Here is a 24,132-nt window from a genome sequence, read left to right as displayed (position 1 = left end):
GAGAGGGAAGAACACCATATGATCCGACTATATTAACAAGGCCCATGGTAGATCAAGATCGTGCTGGATCAAGAACACGAGAGAGAGAGAGAGAGAGAGCATCGAACACATAGCTATTGGTAGATACCCTCAGCCTTGAGGATGAACTATTCCCTCCTTGCCATGGAGACCGACATGATGATGAAGTTGGCCTCCGGTGACGATTTCTCCCTCCGACAGGGTGCCAGAGAAGGCCTCCAGATGAGATCTCTTTGGTACAGAGGCTTGCAACGACAACGTCGAAATTCTAGGTTTCTTTCCCGGGTTTTCGATTTATAGGAATTTTTGGCGTTCGCACGTCAGGGGGGACACGAGGGACAGACAAGCTCGGTAGGCGCACCCTAGCCCCCCGTGCCCCTTGATCTTGTCGCTCTCTGATACGTCTCCAACGTATCTATAATTTTTTATTGCTCCATGCTATATTATCTACTGTTTTGGACATTATTGGGCTTTATTATCCACTTTTATATTATTTTTGGGACTAACATGATCCGCAAGACTTGGACCCTACGTCAAGAAACAAAGGAGGAGGCCATGAGGTAGGGGGCGCGCCTACCCCCCCCCCCCCCCCCAGGCGCGCCCTCCACCCTCATGGGCCCCCTGTTGCTCCACCGACGTACTTCTTCCTCCTATATATACCTACGTACCCCCAAACGATCAGATACGGAGCCAAAACCCTAATTCCACCGCCGCAACTTTCTGTATCCACGAGATCCTATCTTGGGGCCTGTTCCGGAGCTCCGCCGGAGGGGGCATCCATCACGGAGGGCTTCTACATCAACACCATAGCCTCTCCGATGAAGTGTGAGTAGTTTACCTCAGACCTTCGGGTCCATAGTTATTAGCTAGATGACTTCTTCTCTCTTTTTGGATCTCAATACAAAGTTCTCCCCCTCTCTTGTGGAGATCTATTCGATGTAATCTTCTTTTTGCGGTGTGTTTGTTGAGACTGATGAATTGTGGGTTTATGATCAAGATTATCTATGAACAATATTTGAATCTCCTCTAAATTCTTTTATGTATGATTGGTTATCTTTGCAAGTATCTTCGAATTATCAGTTTGGTTTGGCCTACTAGATTGATCTTTCTTGCAATGGGGGAAGTGCTTAGCTTTGGGTTCAATCTTGCGGTGTCCTTTCCCAGTGACAGTAGGGACAACAAGGCACGTATTGTATTGTTGCCATCGAGGATAACAAGATGGGTTTTTTTATTATCATATTGCATGAATCTATCCCTCTACATCATGTCATCTTGCTTAAGGCGTTACTCTGTTTTCATGAACTTAATACTCTAGATGCATGCTGGATAGCGGTCGATGAGTGGAGTAATAGTAGTAGATGCAGGCAGGAGTCGGTCTACTTGTCTCAGACGTGATGCTTATATACATGATCATACCTAGATATTCTCATAACTATGCTCAATTCTATCAATTGCTCAACAGTAATTCGTTCACCCATCGTAAAATACTTATGCTCTTGAGAGAAGCCACTAGTGAAACCTATGGCCCCCGGGTCTATCTTCATCATATTAATCTTCCAATACTTAGTTATTTCCTTTGCTTTTTTTACTTTGCTTTTATTTTACTTTGCATATTTATCATAAAAATACCAAAAATATTATCTTATCATATCTATCAGATCTCACTCTCGTAAGTGATCATGAAGGGATTGACAACCCCTTATTGTGTTGGTTGCGAGGAGTTATTTGTTTTGTGCCGGTACGAGGGACTCGCGCGTAGCCTCGTACTGGATTGATACCTTGGTTCTCAAAAACTGAGGGAAATACTTACGCTACTTTGCTGCATCTCCTTTCCACTTCAAGGAAATCCAACGCAGTGCTCAAGAGGTAGCAAGAAGAATTTCTGGTGCCGTTGCCGGGGAGGTTCGCGCAAGTCAAGATTTGACTCCCGACAACGAGCCATTTCTGGCGCCGTTGCCGGGGAGTCTACGCAAAAGTCAACATACCAAGTACCCATCACATACCCTTATCTCCCGCATTACATTATTTGCCATTTGCCTCTCCTTTTTCTTTCCCCCACTTCACCCTTGCCGTTTTATTCGCCCCCTCTCTCTCTATCCTCTCTCTCTTTCCCGTTTGCCTCTTTTCCCTCGCCATGTCAGAACCAAAAAGAGTTGGGGGATCTCTCCCAAGTTCTAGTGCTTTAGACAATCCTGCTATCTTATCTAAACTCATAAATCGGAATGCTATGGAACAACTTGCCGGAGTTATCAATGGGAACTGATACGTCTCCGTCGTATCTACTTTTCCGAACACTTTTGCCCTTGTTTTGGACTCTAACTTGCATGATTTGAATGGAACTAACCCGGACTGACGCTGTTTTCAGCAGAATTACCATGGTGTTATTTATGTGCAGAAACAAACGTTCTCGGAATGACCTGAAACTTCACGGAGCAACTTTTTGGAAAATATAAAAAATACCTACAAAAGATGAAGGCCAGGGGGCCCACCACCTGTCCACGAGGGTGGGGGGCGCGCCCCCTACCTCACGGGCCCCCTGGTGCCTCTCCTACTCCAACTCCAACTCTATATATTGTGTTTCGGGGAGAAAAAAATCAGAAAGAAGAATTCATCGCGTTTTACGATACAGAGCTGCCGCCAAGCCCTAAAACCTCTCGGGAGGGCTGATCTGGAGTCCGTTCGGGGCTCCGGAGAGGGGAATCCGTCGCCATCGTCATCATCAACAATCCTCCATCACCAATTTCATGATGCTCACCGCCGTGCATGAGTAATTCCATCGTAGGCTTGCTGGACGATGATGGGTTGGATGGGATCTATCATGTAATCGAGTTAGTTTTGTTAGGGTTTGATCCCTAGTATCCACTATGTTCTGAGATTGATGTTGCTATGACTTTGCTATGCTTAATGCTTGTCACTAGGGCCCGAATGCCATGATTTCAGATCTGAACCTATTATGTTTTCATCAATATATGAGAGTTATTGATCCTATCTTGCAAGTCTATAGTCACCTATTATGTGTTATGATCCGTTAACCCCGAAGTGACAATAATTGGGATACTTACCGGTGATGACCGTAGTTTGAGGAGTTCATGTATTCACTATGTGTTAATGCTTTGTTCCGGTTCTCTATTAAAAGGAGGCCTTAATATCCCTTAGTTTCCGTAAGGACCCCGCTACCACGGGAGGGTAGGACAAAAGATGTCATGCAAGTTCTTTTCCATAAGCACATATGACTATGTTCGGAATACATGCCTACATTATATCAATGAACTGGAGCTAGTTCTGTGTCACCCTAGGTTATGACTGTTACATGATGAACCACATCCGGCATAATTCTCCATCACCGATCCATTGCCTACAAGCTTTCCATATATTGTTCTCTGCTTATTTACTTTTCCGTTGCTATTGCTATCATCACTACAAAATACCAAAACCATTACTTTTACTATTGTTAACTTTTGCTATCGTTACCACTACTATCATATTACTTTGCTATTAAACACTTTGCTGCAGATATTAAGTTTCTAGGTGTGGTTGAATTGACAACTCAGCTGCTAATACTTGAGAATATTCTTTGGCTCCCCTTGTGTCGAATCAATAAATTTGGGTTGAATACTCTACCCTCGAAAACTGTTGCAATCCCCTATACTTGTGGGTTATCAAGACTATATTCTGGCGCCGTTGCCGGGGAGCATAGCTCTATTCTTTGAGTCACTTGGGATTTATATCTGCTTATCATTATGAAGAACTTGAAAGATCCAAGAACCAAGATTTATCCCTCAACTACGAGGGGAGGTAAGGAACTGCCATCTAGCTCTGCACTTGATTCACCTTATGTTTTGAGTAAGTTTGCAACACCTAAAACAGCTTCTGCTATTCGTTCTGATATGTCGCATGTTATTGATGATGCCACTTCTGCTATGCATGATACTTATGATGAAACTACTTCTATGCTTGACACTACTGTGCCACTTGGTGATTTTCTCGATGAACAACTTGCTAGGGCTAGAGAGATTGAAAATATTGAATCTGATAATACTGATGAAAGTGATGATGAAGAATCACTTGTTATTCCTGAGGGTTATGATTTTGATCAAGAAGCTTCTTTAGATATTTTAGCTTGCAAAGATAGAAACGAACTTAAGAGGTTATTAGCTAAATGGAACAAGCAATCTATAAATGCTAGAATGAAACCTGACCCTGCTTTTGCTACTTCACCTATTTGTGTTACCGATAAGGATTATGAATTCTCTGTTGATCCTGATATAATTACTTTGGTTGAATTTGATCCTTTTCATGGTTATGAATCTGAAACTGTTGTGGCACATCTTACTAAATTAAATGATATAGCCACCATGATCACTACTGATGAGAGAACTCGTTACTTTTATGTCCTTAAAATATTTCCGTTCTCATTAAAGGGTGATGCTAAGATATGGTTTAATTCTCTTGATCCTGGTTGTGTGCGTAGTCCCTAGGATATGATTTATTACTTCTTTGCTAAATATTTCCCTGCTCATAAGAAACAAGCTGCTTTAAGGGATATATATAATTTTGTGCAAATTAAAGAAGAGAGTCTCCCACAAGCTTGGGGGAGGCTTCTCCAATTACTTAATGCTTTGCCTGATCATCCTCTTAAGAAAAATGAAACTTGATATCTTTTATAATGGACTAACCGATGCCTCCAGAGATTACCTGGATAGTTGTGCTGGTTCTGTTTTCAGGGAAAGAACACCGAATGAAGCTGAAATTTTATTGAATAATATGTTGACAAATGAAAATAATTGGACACCTCTAGAGCCAATTCCTGAGCCTATTCCTAAACCAACTCCGAAGAAGAGGGGTATTCTATTTCTCAGTCCTGAAGATATGCAAGAGGCAAAGAAATCTATGAAAGAAAAAGGTATAAAAGCTGAAGATGTTAAGAATTTACCTCCTATTGAAGAAATACACGGTCTTAATTTACCGCCTGTTGAAGAAACATATGATCTTAATCCTTTACCTATTGAAGAAACTCATGGTCTTGATAACCCGACACAGGTAGTAAAGGTAAATTCTCTCTATAGATATGATAAAGCTGAAATCCCATTTACTAAGTTTGCTAGCCCATGCTTAGATGAGTTTGATAAATTTATGGCTAAGCAAGAAGACTTTAATGCTTATTTTGGTAGACAATTGAAATACAATTCAAATATGCTTGAACACTTGGGTGATTATATGGTTAATGTTAAAGGTGAACTTAAACTTATTAGTAAACATGCTTCTATGGTTACCACTCAAGTAGAACAAGTACTTAAAGCTCAAAATGATTTTCTCAATGAATTGAATAGTAAAGATAATGATAATGTTGTTAGAGTTATGACTAGAGGTGGTAAAATGACTCAGGAACCTTTGTATCCTGAAGGCCACCCTAAGAGAATTGAGCAAGATTCTCAGAGAAGTAATATAGATGCACCTAGTCCTTCTAAAAGGAAGAAAAAGAAAAATGACAGGACTTTGCATGCTTCTAGTGAACCTGTTATTGAACCACCTGAGAATCCAAATGATATTTCTATTTCTGATGCTGAAACTCAATCTGGTAATGAACCTGAAACTAGTAATAATGTTAATGATAATGTTCATGATGATGCTCAACCTAGTAATGATAATGATATAGAAATTGAACCTGCTGTTGATCTTGATAACCCACAATCAAGGAATCAACGTTATGATAAGAAAGACTTTGTTACTAGGAAACATGGTAAAGAAAGAGAACCTTGGGTTCAGAAACCCATGCCTTTTCCTCCCAAACCATCCAAGAAAAAGGATGATGAGGATTTTGAGCGCTTTGCTGAAATGATTAGACCTATCTTTTTGCGTATGCGATTAACTGATATGCTCAAAATGAATCCTCATGCTAAGTATATGAAAGAAATTGTTACAAATAAAAGAAAGATACCGGAAGCTGAAATTTCCACCATGCTTGCTAATTATACTTTTAAGGGTGGAATACCAAAGAAACTTGGAGATCTAGGAGTACCCACTATACCTTGCTCCATTAAAAGAAACTATGTTAAAACTGCTTTATGTGATCTTGGAGCCGGTGTTAGTGTTATGCCTCTCTCTTTATATCGTAGACTTGATTTGAATAAGTTGACACCTACTGAAATATCTTTGCAAATGGCTGATAAATCAACTGCTATACCTGTCGGTATTTGTGAGGATGTGCCTGTTGTAGTTGCAAACGTTACTATTTTAACAGACTTTGTTATTCTTGATATTCTTGGAAGACCCTTTTTGAATACTGCAGGGCTGTTATTGATTGCACTAAAGGCAATGTCACTTTTCGTATTAATGGTAATGAGCACACGGTACACTTTCCAAGGAAACAACCTCAAGTTCATAGTATCAATTCTATTGGAAAGATTCCATCGATTATATTTGGAGGTTTTGAATTTCCTCTTCCTACTGTCAAGAAGAAATATGATATTCTCATTATTGGGGATGTGCATATCCCCGTTGAGGTAAAATAGTGTTATTCGAAATTTCTCCGGTTCCATGTTATTCGGAATGAGTTCGTTAACAAGACTTGATCAACCTTATTAGTGGATTCCTTTTGATGATCATGAGATGGATGAAACTAGAAGGCACAACCTTCTGTACCCTCCTTTTACTTTCTGTTATTTATATTAAATAAAATAAAATAAATATTTTCTGTCTGTTACCTGAATATCCGTGTAATATAAAAATACCTCGAAAATAAAAGTTCTCCAAATGCCCTAAAATTTAAATATGATTTTTGCCAGAATATTTGAGAATATTTGGCACTGAGAACACAACAGGGGGGTCAACCACCTGCCCACGAGGGTGGAGGGCGCGCCCTACCCCCCTGGGCGCGCCCCCTACCTCGTGGGCCCACGGTGGCCCTCCTCCACTTATTCCTGCACCCACACACTCCTTCTTCCTCCCACAAACACGAATATCCAACTCAAGCACGAGTTCTAGCTCATTTTGCTACCATTTTCGATCTCCTTGCTCAAAGCACCTCTCACAAAACTGCTTGGGGAGATTGTTCCTTGGTATGTGACTCCTCCATTGGTCCAATTAGTTTTTGGCTAGTGCTTTATTCATTGCAATTTTTTGCTGCTTAGGTGACCCTGTTCTTGAGCTTGCATGTCAAATTTATATGGTCAAAAGTAGTTTTGATGCATGATATAGGCCCTAGGCACTTGTAGGAGTAGTTGCTATCAATATTATTGAGTTTGGTTTATTTTTATTTTGAAGTTACTAAAAATTTCAGAATTTTTCAGAAAATGATGAAGAGACTTTTGAGGGGCTCATCGAGCCAAAGCTCGAAGGAAAAGGCACCGAAGCCTAAGTATAATTTGCCTCGCACCGCGGAGGTTCGGGCGTGTGAATGGCCTTCCGATGACTTCTTGAGAGCAGCCGGGATTTATGAAGATTTTCATGAATTGGCTAAGAATGCAGGCCTCACCACTTTCCTCCACGACCAATGCGATCAGTATCTCTTACTCACAAATATCTTTGTGCAAAACTTTCATTTCCATTCTAGGAGCTCACCACCTACGGTGGAGTTTTATTTATATGATGAGCATAAGGAGATGTCACTTTATGATTTTTGTCGGGTTTGTTTGGTCCGTTTTGAGGGAAAGACAGAAGAACCACATCACGATGATGTGGATAGGTTTATTGATACTATCACTATAGGGGAAACAAGGAAGGTTTCCGATGCACGAATCACTAGCATACATTTCCCTGTTTTATGCTATTTTGCATTATTTGCTAGTCGCTGCTTAATTGGTCGCGGAAACTGTGGAAACCTTAGTATCCCCGATATTATTATTTTGCTCCACGGTTTATACGGTGATAACTCTGTTAGTATGGGCGACATTATTGCTAAACAGTTAAGTCTAAACCGTACCAAGGGCCCCATCTTTGGAGGCATCTATGCTTCACGCCTAGCTGCACATTTTAACATACCTGTTAGGCATTATGAGAAGGAAGAAAACGTGCTGTCTCGTGTTTATCTAGATTATAAAAGTATGGTGGCACATGACTTTATTGTTACGAATAGGCAAGGAGAGCTTAAATACAAATTGTTCTTTAATAAACATCATCCTAAGACTATTACCCTGCCTGCTCCTTCTTTATTTGATTTATCTGCAGGTAAGGATGGCAATTTTATCCATGGACATGGATATCCATGGATATCCGACCCGAATGGATAGGGTTTGGATATGCTTTTGTGTCCATGGGCGGCGCCCAAACCCGACCCGATTGTTCGTGGATAGGGCATGGATATAATCTTGTACCCATGGATATACCCAAACCCAACCCGATAGTATGACTTAATGGGGAAAAGCTGCTATCCCTGCCCCACGGTCGTATGTCCCACAACAATTTTACACTTTTTTTTATCTAAAACATGCATAAGAAATTACACAATCCCCATCGTAACTTTTTTAGTTGACATTCAATCCCCTCTGTAACAGACTCCAACACCCCTTCCCTTATTTTTACCTCCTTAAGTGACTCGTCATTCTCATCTATTAGAAAAATACTAAATGATCTTAGGTTGTTAGTGGATGTTGATTTACCATAAGTGAAGCCTAGCCTACCACGAGGTGAAGAATGGAAGAGTTTATGTTAATATTGTGTTATGTCTCATTTATATGTCTCAAGAGGACCCAATGGATATCCAATGGGTATGGATATCCATCGGATTTGGACATGGACACAATTTTTCACCCATGGATTTTTTCATGGGCGGGCAAAGACTGTCTTCATGGACATGGATATGGATTTGAGATTGTTCAACCCGATCCAAACCCGACCCATTGCCATCCTTATCTGCAGGCCAGTACCTTGTTCCGTTGAAGGCTATTCACGCCTACCGGAACCCTGCACCAGCCATGGAGCCAGAGCCGGAACCACAAATTGATCCTTCACAACAGTCTAATTACCAGTGGGATCCGGAGATGATTGACAGCCAGTGGCAATTGGAGTCTTCCTCTTCTTCTTCTCAGTACGACCCCAACTATTATTATGGATATCTGCCAGGCCAGCCGTGGCCATAGACCAACTTAGGCCAAAAGTCTAAGCTTGGGGGAGTACGTATTTCCCACCGACATTACATTTATGTTCACACACTCATTGCTAGATGTCGATGCTCATACTTTTTCATTGTATCATCCATGCTAGTTTATTTTCCTTTTTATGCTTTCTTCTTGTGTGTTTAATAAACCTTAAGAAAAACCAAAAAAATAGTTGTAGCTTTTAATTAGTTTACTTTCCATGCTTGTAGTAGTAATTAAAAAGAAAACCCAAAAATATTTCCTGTTCTTCTTTTGCTTGTTGGGAGCTCTCCCGTGTAAATAGTTTTATTTCTTTTCTTTTGAGGGTCGATAGGAGAAGACCATAATTAAATTTTTGAAGTAGTTCTTATATGCATTATTGTTGATCTGACAAAAGAGCCCATATTGCCTTGTCTTCTCCTGTTTATTGAATGCCTGCAGATTCCAGCTTAGTCCGATGCACGTGCACTATTATTATTATTCACATCGTTCGGTCATGCAAGTGAAGGGCAATTATGACGATATATGATGGACTGACTGAGATGAGAAAATCTGGTATGAACTCGACCTCTTTTGTTTTTGTAAATATGATTAGTTCATCGTTCCCGATTTAGCCTATTATGAATAAACATGTTTCAATGACAACTAGAGATCATAGTTTCTTGTGCCATGCTTGATTAGCTAGGAGCTTATAATGGTTTACCTTGCGTGTCAACATGCTATTAAAATGGTTGTGATGTGGTATGATAGGGTGGTATCCTCCTCTGAATGATTTAAGTGACTTGACTTGGCGCATGTTCACGCATGTAGTTGAAACAAAATCAACATAGCCTTCACGATATTTATGTTGATGGTGGATTATATCCTACTCATGCTTGCACTCGGTGTTGATTAATTTTAATGCATGTTCATGACTGTTGTCGCTCTCTAGCTGGTCGCTTCCCAGTCTTTTGCTAGCCTTCACCTGTACTAAGCGGGAATACTGCTTGTGCATCCAATCCCTTAAACCCCAAAGTTATTCCACATGAGTCCACTATACCTACCTATATACGGTATCTACCTGCCGTTCCAAGTAAATTTGTATGTGCGAAACTCTAAACCTTCAAATAAATATCCTGTTTTGTATGCTCGAATATCTCATGTATCAACTAGGGCTGTCCGTATCTTCCATGTTAGGCGGGTTATTATCAAGAGGAGTGGACTTCGCTCCTCACTCACGAGATAAATGGCTTGTCACCCGGATGCCCAGTCCCATGCTTTACGCAAACTAAATCAAAATAATTGCAAACAAAACTCCCCCTGGGACTCTTGTTAGTTTGAGGCACTCGTTGTTTTGAGCAAGCCATGGATTGATGCTTGTTGGTGGAAGGGGGAGTATAAACTTTACCATTCTGTTTGGGAACCGCCTATAATGTGTGTAGCATGGAAGATATCGCCATCTCTTGGTTGTTATGTTGACAATGAAAGTATACCACTCAAAATATTATTCACCTCTGTTTCAAAACCGAGCTCTGGCACCTCTACAAATCCCTACTTCCCTCTGTGAAGGGCCTATCTATTTACTTTTATGCTGAGTCATCATCCTCTTATTAAAAAGCACCAGTTGGAGAGCACCGCTGTCATTTGCATTCATTACTGTTAGTTTACATTGAGTATGACTTGACTGGATCTCTTTTACCATGAATTACAATGTCTAGTCAGTCCTTGGTCTTTAAAGGTGCTCTGCATTTATGTTTTGCGGTCTTAGAAAGGGCTAGCGAGATACCATCTTGTTATATCATATTATGATTGTTTTGAGAAAGTGTTGTCATCCGAGATTTATTATTATTGCTCGCTAGTTGATTATGCTATTGATATGAGTAAACTTGAGACCTAAGCGTTATTGTGAATGTGGTAGTTATAATCTTTGCTGAAAACTTGAATGCTGGCTTTACATATTTACAACAACAAGAGCAAACAGAGTTTGTAAAAGTTTTTCTTTATCACGTTCAGTTTGTCGACTGAATTGCTTGAGGACAAGCAAAGGTTTAAGCTTGGGGGAGTTGATACGTCTCCGTCGTACCTACTTTTCCAAACACTTTTGCCCTTGTTTAGGACTCTAACTTGCATGATTTGAATGGAACTAACCTGGACTGACGTTGTTTTCAGCAGAATTACCATGGCATTATTTATGTGCAGAAACAAACGTTCTCGGAATGACCTGAAACTTCACGGAGCAACTTTTTGGAAAATATAAAAAATACTTGCAAAAGATGAAGGCCAGGGGGCCCACCACCTGTCCACGAGGGTGGGGGGTGTGCCTGCCCCCTAGGGCGCGCCCCCTACCTCGTGGGCCCCCTAGTGCCTCTCCGACTCCAACTCCAACTCTATATATTGTGTTTCGGGGAGGAAAAAAATTAGAGATAAGAATTCATCGCGTTTTACAATACGGAGCCGCCGCCAAGCCCTAAAACTTCTCGGGAGGGCTGATCTGGAGTCCGTTCGGGGCTCCGAAGAGGGGAATCCGTCGCCATCGTCATCATCAACCATCCTCCATCACCAATTTCATGATGCTCACCGTCGTGCGTGAGTAATTCCATCGTAGGCTTGCTGGACGGTGATGGGTTGGATGGGATCTATCATGTAATCGAGTTAGTTTTGTTAGGGTTTGATCCCTAGTATCCACTATGTTCTGAGATTGATGTTGCTATGACTTTGCTATGCTTAATGCTTGTCACTAGGGACCGAGTGCCATGATTTCAGATCTGAACCTATTGTGTTTTCATCAATATATGAGAGTTCTTGATCCTATCTTGCAAGTCTATAGTCACCTATTATGTGTTATGATCCGTTAACCCCCAAGTGACAATAATCGGGATACTTACCGGTGATGACCGTAGTTGCTTTGTTCCAGTTCTCTATTAAAAGGAGGCCTTAATATCCCTTAGTTTCCGTAAGGACCCCGCTGCCACGGGCGGGTAGGACAGAAGATGTCATGCAAGTTCTTTTCCATAAGCACATATGACTATGTTCGGAATACATGCCTACATTATATCAATGAACTGGAGCTAGTTCTGTGTCACCCTAGGTTATGACTGTTACATGATGAACCGCATCCGACATAATTCTCCATCACCGATCCATTGCCTACGAGCTTTCCATATATTGTTCTCCGCTTATTTACTTTTCCGTTGTTATTGCTATCATCACTACAAAATACCAAAAACATTACTTTTACTACTGTTACCTTTTGCTATCGTTACCACCACTATCATATTACTTTGCTACTAAACACTTTGCTACAGATATTAAGTTTCCAGGTGTGGTTGAATTGACAACTCAGCTGCTAATACTTGAGAATATTCTTTGGCTCCCCTTGTGTCGAATAAATAAATTTGGGTTGAATACTCTACCCTCGAAAACTGTTGCGATCCTCTATACTTGTGGGTTATCAGGAACCTTAGTAATTTTGATGAAGATGATTCTGGAATTTTTCGTTATTTACTTGATGAATCTTTGAAAGATGCTTGGGATAGGCTGTTAAGGATCCGGGCTAGCTATGTACCCCAATATCAAATTGAGGTTTACTTAAACAGCTTTTATGTTGGGCTGCCCGCTTCGTTCAAACAAGTTTTAGATTCTATTTTCGATGGGGGTTTTCTTGAAGGGGACCCCATAGATACCTATGAGAGGATGAAAACTATATTTGGGCACCCCATTAACGAGAAAGCTGAAATCACATCTCTCTTGCTTTCTTACCAAAACGAATCTATTAAAGAGATAAAAGCTAGCCTAGATGCCAATTTCCGCAATATTCTTAATCTTTATTCTACCATTAATGGACATTTACTTTGTCAAAATAGAAAAATTAATTCCATAGATAACAAGTTTTCTCTCTTTTTCCCTAAAACCAAAGATGGCAATACATAGATCTATCCTTGCTATGCCTAGCTAGGGGCGTTAAACGATAGCGCTTGTTGGGAGGCAACCCAATTTTATTTTTATTCCTTGATTTTTGCTCCTGTTTAGTAATGAATAATTTATCTAGCCTCTGTTTAGGTTGTGTTTTTTGTTTTTAATTAGTGTTTGTGCCAAGTAGAACCATTGGGAAGACTTGGGGAAAGTCTTGTTAACCTTGCTGTAAAAAACAGAAACTTTAACGCTCACAAGAACTGCTGCCATTTTTATTTGTAAAGTGCTATTTAGTTAATTCTTTTTGCAGATGATTAATAGATAAATTCCTCACGTCCAGAAATTTATTTTAGAATTTTTGGGGTTCCAGATATTGCGCTAGCTACAGATTACTACAGACTGTTCTGTTTTTCGTGTGTTGTTTGCTTATTTTGATGAATCTATGGCTAGTAAAATAGTTTATAAACCATAGAGAAGTTGGAATACAGTAGGTTTAACACCAATACAAATAAAGAATGAGTTCATTACAGTACCTTGGAGTGTTTTTTGGTTTTCTTTCGCTAACAGAGCTCATGAGATTTTCTACTTTAAGTTTTGTGTTGTGAAGTTTTCAAGTTTTGGATAAAGATTTGATGGATTATGGAACAAGGAGTGGCAAGAGCCTAAGCTTGGGGATGCCCATGGCACCCCCAAGATAATCTAAGGACACCTAAAAGCCAAAGCTTGGGGATGCCCCGGAAGGCATCCCCTCTTTCGTCTACTTCTATCGGTAACTTTACTTGGAGCTATATTTTTATTCACCACATGATATGTGTTTTGCTTGGAGCGTCTTGTATGATTTGAGTCTTTGCTTTTTAGTTTAACACAATCATCCTTGATGTACACACCTTTTGAGAGAGCCATACATGATTTGGAATTTGTTAGAATACTCTATGTGCTTCACTTATATATTTTGAGTTATATAGTTTTGCTCTAGTACTTCACTTATATCTTTTAGAGCACGGTGGTGGATTTGTTTTATAGAAACTATTGATCTCTCATGCTTCACTTAGATTATTTTGAGAGTCTTAAATGGCATGGTAATTTTCTTAAATAATCCTAATATGCTAGGTATTCAAGATTAGTATTTTTTTCTTATGAGTGTTTTGAATACTAAGAGAAGTTTGATGCTTGATGATTGTTTTGAGATATGGAGGTAATAATATCAAAGTCATGCTAGTTGACTAGTTGTGAATTTGAGAAATGCTTGTGTTGAAGTTTGCAAGTCCCGTAGCATGCACGTATGGTAAACGTTATGTAACAAATTTGAAACATGAGGTGTTATTTGATTGTCCTCCTTATGAGTGGCGGTCGGGGACGAGCGATGGTCTTTTCCTACCAATCTATCCCCCTAGGAGCACGCGCGTAATGCTTGGTTTTTGATGACTTGTTGATTTTTGCAATAAGTATGTGAGTTCTTTATGACTAATGTTGAGTCCATGGATTATACACACTCTCACCCTTCCATCATTGCTAGCCTCTTCGGTACCGTGCATTGCCCTTTCTCACATTGAGAGTTGGTGCAAACTTCGCCGGTGCATCCAAACCTTGTGATATGATACGCTCTTTCACACATAAAACTCCATATATCTTCCTCAAAACAGCCACCATACCTACCTATTATGGCATTTCCATAGCCATTCCGAGATATATTGCCATGCAACTTTCCACCATACCGTTCATCATGACACATTCATCATTGTCATATTGCTTAGGATGATCATGTAGTTGACATAGTATTTGTGGCAAAGCCACCGTCCCTAATTCTTCCATACATGTCACTCTTGGTTCATTGCATATCCCGGTACACCGCCGGAGGCATTCATATAGAGTCATATCTTGTTCTAAGTATCGAGTTGTAATCATTGAGTTGTAAATAAATAGAAGTGTTATGATCATCATTTTTTTAGAGCATTGTCCCAAGTGAGGAAAAAAAGATAAAGGCCATAAAAAAAGAGAAAAGGCCCAAAAAAATGAGAGAAAAAGAGAGAAGGAACAATGTTACTATCCTTTACCACACTTGTGCTTCAAAGTAGCACCATAATCTTCATGATAGAGAGTCTCTTGTTTTGTCACTTTCATATACTAGTGGGAATTTTTCATTATAGAACTTGGCTTGTATATTCCAACAATGGGCCTCCTCAAGTGTCCTAGGTCTTCATGAGCAAGCAAGTTGGATGCACACCCACTTAGTTTCTTTTGTTGAGCTTTAATACATTTATAGCTCTAGTGCATCCGTTGCATGGCAATCCCTACTCCTTGAATTAACATCAATCAGTGGGCATTTCCATAGCCCATTGATTAGCCTCGTTGATGTGAGACTTTCTCCTTTTTTGTCTTCTCCACATAACCCCCTCATTATATTCTATTCCTCCCATAGTGCTATATCCATGGCTCACGCTCATGTATTGCGTGAAAGTTTATAGGTTCGAGATTACTAAAGTATGAAACAATTGCTTGGCTTGTCATCGGGGTTGTGCATGATGAGAGCATTCTTGTGTGACGAAAATGGAGCATGACTAAACTATATGATTTTGTAGGGACGAACATTCTTTGGCCATGTTTTTGCGGTGTGTTTGTTGAGACCGATGAATTGTGGGTTTATGATCAAGTCTATCTATGAATAATATTTGAATCTTCTCTGAATTCTTTTATGTATGATTGGTTATCTTTGCAAGTCTCTTCGAATTATCAGTTTGGTTTGGCCTACTAGATTGGTTGTTCTTGCCATGGGAGAAGTGCTTAGCTTTGGGTTCGATCTTGCGGTGTCCTTTCCCAGTGTCAGAAGGGGCAGCAAGGCACATATTGTATTGTTGCCATCGAGGATAACAAGATGGAGTTTTTATCATATTGCATGAAACTATCCCTCTACATCATGTCATCTTGCTTAAGGCGTTACTATGTTTTTAACTTAATACTCTAGATGCATGTTGGATAGCGGTCGATGAGTGGAGTAATAGTAGTAGATGCAGGCAGGAGTTGCTCTACTTTTCTCGGACATGATGCCTATATACATGATCATACCTAGATATTCTCATAACTATGCTCAATTCTGTCAATTGCTCAACAGTAATTAGTTCACCCACCGTAAAATACTTATGCTCTTGAGAGAAGCCACTAGTGAAACCTATGGCCCCTGGGTCTATCTTCATCATATTAATCTTCCAATACTTAGTTATTTCCTTTGCTTTTTTACTTTGCTTTTATTTTACTTTGCATCTTTATCATAAAAATACCAAAAATATTATCTTATCATATCTATCAGATCTCACTCTCGTAAGTGACCGTGAAGGGATTGACAACCCCTTATCGCGTTGGTTGCGAGGAGTTATGTGTTTTGTGCAGGTACGAGGGACTCGCGTGTAACCTCCTACTGGATTGATACCTTGGTTCTCAAAAACTGAGGGAAATACTTACGCTACTTTGCTGCATCTCCTTTCCTCTTCAAGGAAATCCAACGCAGTGGTCAAGAGGTAGCACTCCCCTGGACTTTGTCTGGTCCACCTCCCAGGCTTCAGGGATCTCTTTTGGTCCCAAAAAATCATCGTAAAATTTCATGGCATTTGAACTTCGTTTGGTATGGATTTTCTGAAAAGCCAAAAACATGTCGAAAACAACAACTGGCATGGGGCACTATATTAATAAGTTAGTTCCATAAAAATCGTATAAAAGTGCACCAAAAACATATAAATTATTGTAAACATGGCATGAATACTTCATAAATTATAGATATGTTGAAGAAGTATCAATCACCGCGGTGGATTCATCGACGAGAAGGCCATGCACTTCGGCATGAACAAGTTTGAGGGCAACTCGAACATTCCGGGCTTGGAATATACCTGCTCGGACTCGGCTCCCTATCGCTAGAGACCCTTGACTATGTTGTGTGTTGGAAACCACCAATTGTAGCAGCCTCAACTCAAAGAGAACACAACCTTCGGTGGTGATGGCGATTGTAGCGGGGGATAGAGAGAGATTACCTGAGGAGGTTGTGTGATCAATCTAACCCAACCCAACCATGCCATATCACATGTACTCTCTTAACTGACCCAATAATGCCATGTCATCTTTCAAACCCGATTAAATCACAACAACACTGCTCAAAGGGGAGGTTTACCTGGTTTCAGATATTTAAGGGGCAAAATCGTATGAAAATCGACTTCAGTTTTTTTTGTCCATTGAGGCACATTTGAGGGTGAAAAATAGACTTCTTTCTTTTTTTGAAATAAAACATCCTCTTTATTTATTAGAAATAATGGTCGCATCATCTATAAGGAAATTTACAATATCATTCATAGGTTCCTCGAACCAATCCCTTGTCTCAGAAAATTTAGCTAATTTAGCAATTTCATCGGTTACTTTATTTGCCTTCCTATTACAATGTTCAAATCTAATTAACGGAAAATCACGAGCCATAAAAATAACAATCATCAAACACAACAGCCGCCGCTCTCTCTGAATGTCCTCCATTCATCATTGTGTCAATTACTTCCATATTGGTGGAGTTAACAAGAAGACGGTTGCTTCCTGCCTTTTGTGCAAGTAATATGCCAAATCGTAGTGCTATGGCTTCTGCTGTTAAAACATCTACACACCAATCCATCCTCCGATTCCCCCCAACAATGAATCTTTCTTTGCCGTCTCTAAGTACAACTCCCGATGTGCCTCTAAGCATGTCTTGATCAAAAGAAGCATCGACATTTAATTTCACAAAACCTAGAGGGGGTCTCGTCCATCCCTCTATTCTATTTGTTGCCCCTGAGGATTGGGCATTAACATAGTTTGTCGTTATAGCACGAGCTCCTATCAAAATTTGGTATCCATCTTGGGACTTCTCCTGATGCACTAGTGAACGTCTTTGCCACCATGAAGGTCATGCTGTTATAGTGATCAGTTCACGAACATTCTGTATGCGCACTGGCGAAACGTAGATAGCTCGTGTTCTGGCATAAGAAGTAGAAATTCGAATATTGCCTCTCCCGCACGATCGACCGCACATGCTTTTTTAATGGGTTCGTGCAATCCCAGCTTCTCCCAAACCTCATTTTCCTTTTGCCACATAAATAACAAGTGTTTTGTATCTTCAGGCCCATTCAAACATGATGGGCAGGTAGCCGAAACTTTCATATGTCTATTTGCAAGTGTAACACGACACGTGAGGGTTCCGTGTAAGGTACGCCAAATAAAAATCCTCACTTCTGTTGGATAAGATAATTTCCAAATCTTACTCCAAATAGTATAGACATAGGATGGATTAGGGTTTGCTCAACTTTTTTTGTTTTGAGAAACAGGGTTTGCTCCACTTTTTTAAGCAAGTACGGCCCAATCAACTAGCCATGGCCCATGGGCCATTGCAGCCGCAGCAGAGCCCCCGACAGAAGAAACACATCAGTCCATTCAGCGTACCGAATGTTAGCAGACACTAAAAGGCGAAGGGAGGATTGGCTTGAGGGTAATGCAGGCATGTCTAACTACGAAGCGGAAGCCAAATCTTGGACATCGCTTTGGTCTGTCCAAGTGTCGGGGAAGGTTAGAAATTTCCTTTGGAGGCTTGCTAAACATTCCATTCCCACCGAAGATGTTCGACACACGAGGCATATGTCCGATGATGACAAATGTCAGCTATGTGGGATGCAGGATAGCTGGCGGCATTCACTGATGCAGTGCTCTGTTGCCCGGTGTGTCTAGGCCCTTGTGGATGATGACGTTGCTGATTATATTCAGGCTTCTACAGAGCAAGATGCTAAGCGCTGGTTATTCTGTATGTTTAATGATTTACCACATGCTAGCATGGTCAAGCTGGTCGTGACTTTGTGGGCATTATGGACGGCAAGGCGTAAAGCTATCCATGAGGGAGTCCTGCAGAGCCCTCATGCTACACATGCTTTTGTAACTAGCTTCATCTCTGAACTAGATTCTCTGAAGACCCCAGCGCATGTTGCACAAAATGTGGCTGCGACTAGCTCGGGAGCAAGGCGTACTAGTACATGGCTAGCCCCTGCTGTGGGAGTTGCGAAGATACAAGTTGATGGAGGCCAGGCGAGGAACGGTAGGAGCGGTGCAGCTGCGGCACTCTGCCGAGACCATAATGGCGTCTATCTAGGGTCGTCGGCTATGGCCTTTTCAGATATTTCTGACCCAGGGACGCTAGAGGCGCTAGCTTGTCGAGAAGCGCTGAACCTAGCTTTGGATTTATCAGTTGAACACATTATCATCGCATGTGATAACAAGACTGTGGTGGCGGATATTAATAACGGAACTGAAGGCCCATACAGTGCCATTATCAAGGAGATTCGTGTCAGGGCGAGGAGTTTCAGAAGCTGTGAGTTTATTTTTGAAGGTCGGGCGAGGAACATTGATGCTCATAATTTAGCTAAATTTTCGTCTTCTTTAAATGTTGGTCGCCATTTGTGGCTGGGAGTACCCCATGACCAGTTTGTTATTCCTGTAAACCGTTCGGCATCGCCATAATAAAGCTTTGGTTTACCACTCAAAAAAAAAAGACAGAAGAAACACATCGTTTGTCTAAAAAAAAACAGCGTCCACTCAGAAAAGCGAAAAACAGACACAGCGCTCCGGCCGCCGGCCGCAACGCCTGCCATCCTCCTCGACGGCGGCGGCAGCCATCTCATCGTCCCCCCTCTCCCCGCGTCCAATCCAGCCCTCCCACCATCCCACCCCCCCTTCCCCTAGCAGCCGCCGCATAGAGCACAGATCCGGCTCCCCTCCCCTCCCCTCCCCTGCTACGGCAATTTGGATCTAGACTAGACTCCCTCGTCCCCTCCTCCCCACCCACAGCACGGTCGGGCGGCAGATACTCGCGATGGATGAATACGCAATCATCTCCTCTGATCAGGTATGCACATGAATTTTTTCCTATGTATGTCAGGAAAAAGGCAGGTCATGTGCTGATTGTTCTGTTTGTCAGTTCTCCCATCAAGGCTTTGTTCTTCCAACAGATATCATACAAGTTTGGTTGCTAATAGATGTATCTCAATTTTTCTTCTTCTTGTGATAGAATTGAAGTGAAAATGAAGTTTGTGAAATTGCTGTAGGTTCTAGTGACAGAAAGGTTCATATAATTGAACAAGTCGGGGAAAGAAACCGCAAACACATAGTGATTGTGGCCATTGGGTTTCAACCTGATGTTTGGAGAACCCAAAGAAAGAAAAAATTGGAACCCCAAAATAAAACGTATCTTGGGGCTAACTGGATGGCGAGAAAATCTTACTAGTATATATTTTCTACGAATTTAATATGTTTTTTTTTAATTTGCATTCAGGAACAACCAGTAATCGGTGCAGATTGGAGTTCAGGGGCACTGTCAGATGAATTGGAGATACATGCAAACTCGGCAGACCTTTCACTGCAGCTTGCTGAAGAACAAAGCCAGTTACATGATATTCTGGCAATCAGTGAAATGCCAATCAATGACACAGGCAGTGGAAGTGATTCAGACGGCAGCTCTGGGAATGAGACGGATAAAGAACCAGGGAAGTACTACTATCCTGGTTTTGAGGAGTTGGTTAATCCAAGGCCACCAGAAGTTGGAATGAGATTCCCAACCCTTGAAGATGCGACCCGATACTATAGTGCGCATGCTCTCCTGTCTGGTTTTGTGGCAATTAGGGGACCAAATTTTATGAGAAAGAAGTTCCACGTGGAATGCAACCGGAGCCGCAAATTGGCGCCATCTCAGGACCTGAAGAGGAAGAGGGAAGTATATTCTGTGAATAAGGCACAGTGTGAGGCAAGGGCGGTCGTGAAGCCTGTTAAGGGGCAATGGGAGTTCACATCAGTTCGGAGTGAGCACAACCATCCGTTATGCCCAAGCCCCTCACTCACAAAATTCTTCCTTAGCTGCAAACACATGTCAGCTGAAGAAAAATCGTTTTTAAGAGCTCTGCAACAAAGTAGTATACATCCCAAGAAAGCTATGAAGATCTTCAAGAGAATGAGAGGTATTTTGGGGAGCTTACCATTCAACACAAAAGATGCGAATACGTCACAGTGTGCAGAACAACAGGGAAAACCAAACTCGGACGTAGAAACAACAGTGAAGCATTTGAAGGAACTGGAGCTGCAAAACCCATGTGTTTCCATCACCATGCAAACAGATGAAGATAGCATAGTTAGGAGTCTTTTCTGGACTGATGCGAGGTCGAGGCTTGATTATGAGATCTTCGGAGATGTCTTATCATTTGATACCACCTATAGCACAATTAGTCACAATATGCTTTTCACTTCTATTAGTGGAATGAATGAGCATGGAAGAACTCTCGTGTTTGGATACGCCTTGCTACAGGATCGGAAAGCTGAAACCTTCAAATGGATGTTCCAAACATTCCTCCATGTAATGGTAGGGAAAATGCCAAGAGCAATCATAACAGACCAGGATGAAGCTATAGCAAAAGCAATTTCGGAGGTTATGCCACAAGTAAAGCTCAGGTTCTGTAAGTTCCATGTAATGAGGAAAGCACGGGAAAAGCTTGGAGGTTTCATAGCAGCAAGAGGTGACATAAATTCAGAGTTGCATGCCCTAGTTAACAACTCTCTGACAGAAACAGAATTTGAGGAAGGATGGGCTGCGCTGATTGAGAGATACAGTGCAAGTGGAAATGAGTACCTACAACTCTTGTGGGAAACAAGGAAAGAGTGGGTGCCTGTTTATTTCAAAGAAGATTTCTATCCATTTGTGGAAATGACTGGATGTTGTGAGGGGTCAAACTTATTATTCAGGGACTATGTGCTTCCTAAGGACAGAATAGAGAAGTTTCTTGAAAGATATGAAGACGTGCAAGAGAGGATAATGGAAACGGATGATGAAGATAGGCTGCAATCAAGAACTGAACCTTCATGTTTCTCAATGCAACCAATAGAAAAGCATGCAGCACGCATTTACACAAGGCAGATATTTCTGAAAGTGCAGAGGGAGCTACTCCATTCTACAGCATTCAACGTGCAGGAGATACAGACGGGGACAGTGTACAGGCTGGAAAAGGTGTCTGCCTACGAGAACCCAGAGTTTGACAGAAATTCCTTCGAGCTGTTAGTTGAACCCAGCACCAATGCAATCAAATGCGAATGTGCAAAGTTCACTAGGGATGGTATACCGTGCTGCCACATATTCAGACTTTTCACACAGTTTGGGGTCAACGAAATACCAGGGCAATACATAGTGCCCAGGTGGACTGCCAAATTTAAAGAAGAGCAGATGAAACAGTACAGGGAGAAATGCTTGGACAGCCGTGGCACAGACCAATCAGAAAATACCATGAGGTATGCAATGCTGCTGAGTAAAGTAGCTGACATTGGCAAAGAAATATGCGGTGATGGCTCGAAATGCGATAAATTCAGGCTGGAACTGGAAGCGATTCAGGGGAAAACTGGAAACGGCGGCATGAGAAATACCTGAAACTAATGACAGTTAGACTGTGCTTGTTGTGTATGCGGGTTCTGAGAATGGTCGCTTTGGCAGCAGCAGCGGCTGGGCACTGGCGCTACCGTGAAGTTGCCATTGTCTGAATCAACAAGAGCCTGTTGTCAACTGTTGATGGACATCAGCAACCAGGACGAATTTTAGTTAGGAGAGTCAGTTAAATCGTTGTCGTTGAGACTCATGTTAATGAAGTAGAACAGTTAGGCTTCAGGAGATAGGTTGTCTATCCGTGTTGTGTCCAGGATTATGCTGGCATGAGTCTTATCTTTACCTGCGGTTTCATATGTCAACATTAACATTTACCTGCTTCACCTTCTGAGAATCGCATAATGTCAACATGGTTGATACTTCTACTTTACCAAACAATTAAACATCTATTTAGCTATGCTATAAAATCAGAACTACAATGCTGTTTTTCCTCCATGAATCTGACTTTGATGTGCTGCTGTTTACTGTAACTCTGGAAAATCCTGATGCAATGGTTTGATGATCTAGTACAAAACTCGCGCTATTTATACAAGCTGTTTTTGTACCCGCCAGGTCTGTACCACGCCTGTGGTATTCATTTTAGCACGCTCTGTGGCTGATGGTTGGATGTTTGGCTCTATAAAACTGGAATAAACATTTATAGAAAGAAAAAAAAAGACAATCTGTTGACACCAGATTTTGGCATGGTCAAGATTCCGGGTTCGTATGCAAAAGTTAGAGGCAACACTTCGCGGGCTGGCCCTGAGTGAGAAAGTATTTGGCCTTTGCCGGCTGAATGAAAACCTTGCTAGGGTAAAACCCTGCCGGTGTGAAGGCTTGCCGGCGGAGAAGCTTGCCGAGGGTGAAACCTTGCCGGGGAGGAACTCTTGCCGGGAAGGAACTCTTGTCGGGGTAGAAACCTTGCCGAGGAACCCTTGTCGAGGTAGAAACCTTGCTGATGTGAAAGCTTGCCGGGTAGAAACCTTGCCGGTGTGGAATACTTACCCAGGTGGAAGGCCTGCTGGGGTGAAGATTTTGATAGTCAAGCCGACGAGAAGTTGAAGATGGGCTCACAAGGTTATTCAGATGATCTTGGATGGAAAAGTGTTCTACACGGAAGTTGTGCATCTCGTCAAAACGATCGATTTTTATATAAAGATCGTATCAATCCAAGGTCGTATGCAAAAGTTAGAAACCGCGCAGCGAGACCCTCCAGTGGGCAAAATATGACACCCGGAACCACACATATGTGGATATGTCTGATGAGCTGCGTGAGTAACTAGCTGTTTTGCGCGAGTGATTTGACCCTCGAGATGACCTCTAATGAAAAAACGTTCAACATGAAAGATTTTCGTCTCATCGAAACGGTCAAGATTGCTTTTGGGCTCGTTTCCATCCGAGGTCGTTTGTCATCACAGAAAGGACCCTCAAAGTACAGCCAGTTTAAACCGAACAGTCTTGGAAAGTTCGGATAAAACCAGTCCGAATATGACTAGGGTTTTGGACGTGAATTGATATAATTTTCTTGTAAAAAAAGCCTATATAAATTCTTTGCTTGTACGGGATGTCCATCCGCCTCTTATATATGTTGGGGGTGACGGCCGATTGGAACAACACACAATCGAACAAATCAATATACTACTTTTTCAGTCTACGTTTTATCTCCTCACCGTTTTTCTCTCTTGTTCTTCGCTGTTCTTCGTG

General features: G+C 41.4%; 1 protein-coding gene across 1 annotated transcript; it reads left to right on the top strand.

The window, feature by feature from the left end:
• Nucleotides 1-19,541: 19,541 nt before the first annotated feature.
• Nucleotides 19,542-22,783, top strand: LOC125524192 (protein FAR1-RELATED SEQUENCE 5). The gene is made up of 2 exons (XM_048689270.2): nt 19,542-19,878; nt 20,305-22,783. Exons 1-2 carry the CDS (start codon nt 19,846-19,848, stop codon nt 22,435-22,437), a joined length of 2,166 nt encoding a protein of 721 aa, XP_048545227.2. The 5' UTR covers nt 19,542-19,845; the 3' UTR covers nt 22,438-22,783.
• The last annotated feature ends 1,349 nt before the right edge of the window (nt 22,784-24,132 follow it).

This window comes from Triticum urartu, chromosome 1A, assembly GCF_056163025.1.
Source record: "Triticum urartu cultivar PI428250 chromosome 1A, HENAU_Tu73, whole genome shotgun sequence".
NCBI classification, from domain to species: domain Eukaryota; kingdom Viridiplantae; phylum Streptophyta; class Magnoliopsida; order Poales; family Poaceae; genus Triticum; species Triticum urartu.
This window is presented reverse-complemented; position numbering and strand designations above follow the sequence as displayed.

Coding starts and splice junctions, on each gene's coding strand:
- LOC125524192 (XM_048689270.2), top strand. CDS start 19,846: ATGGATGAATACGCAATCATCTCCTCTGATCAG. Junction 19,879..20,304: donor CAATCATCTCCTCTGATCAG/GTATGCACATGA, acceptor ATTTGCATTCAG/GAACAACCAGTAATCGGTGC.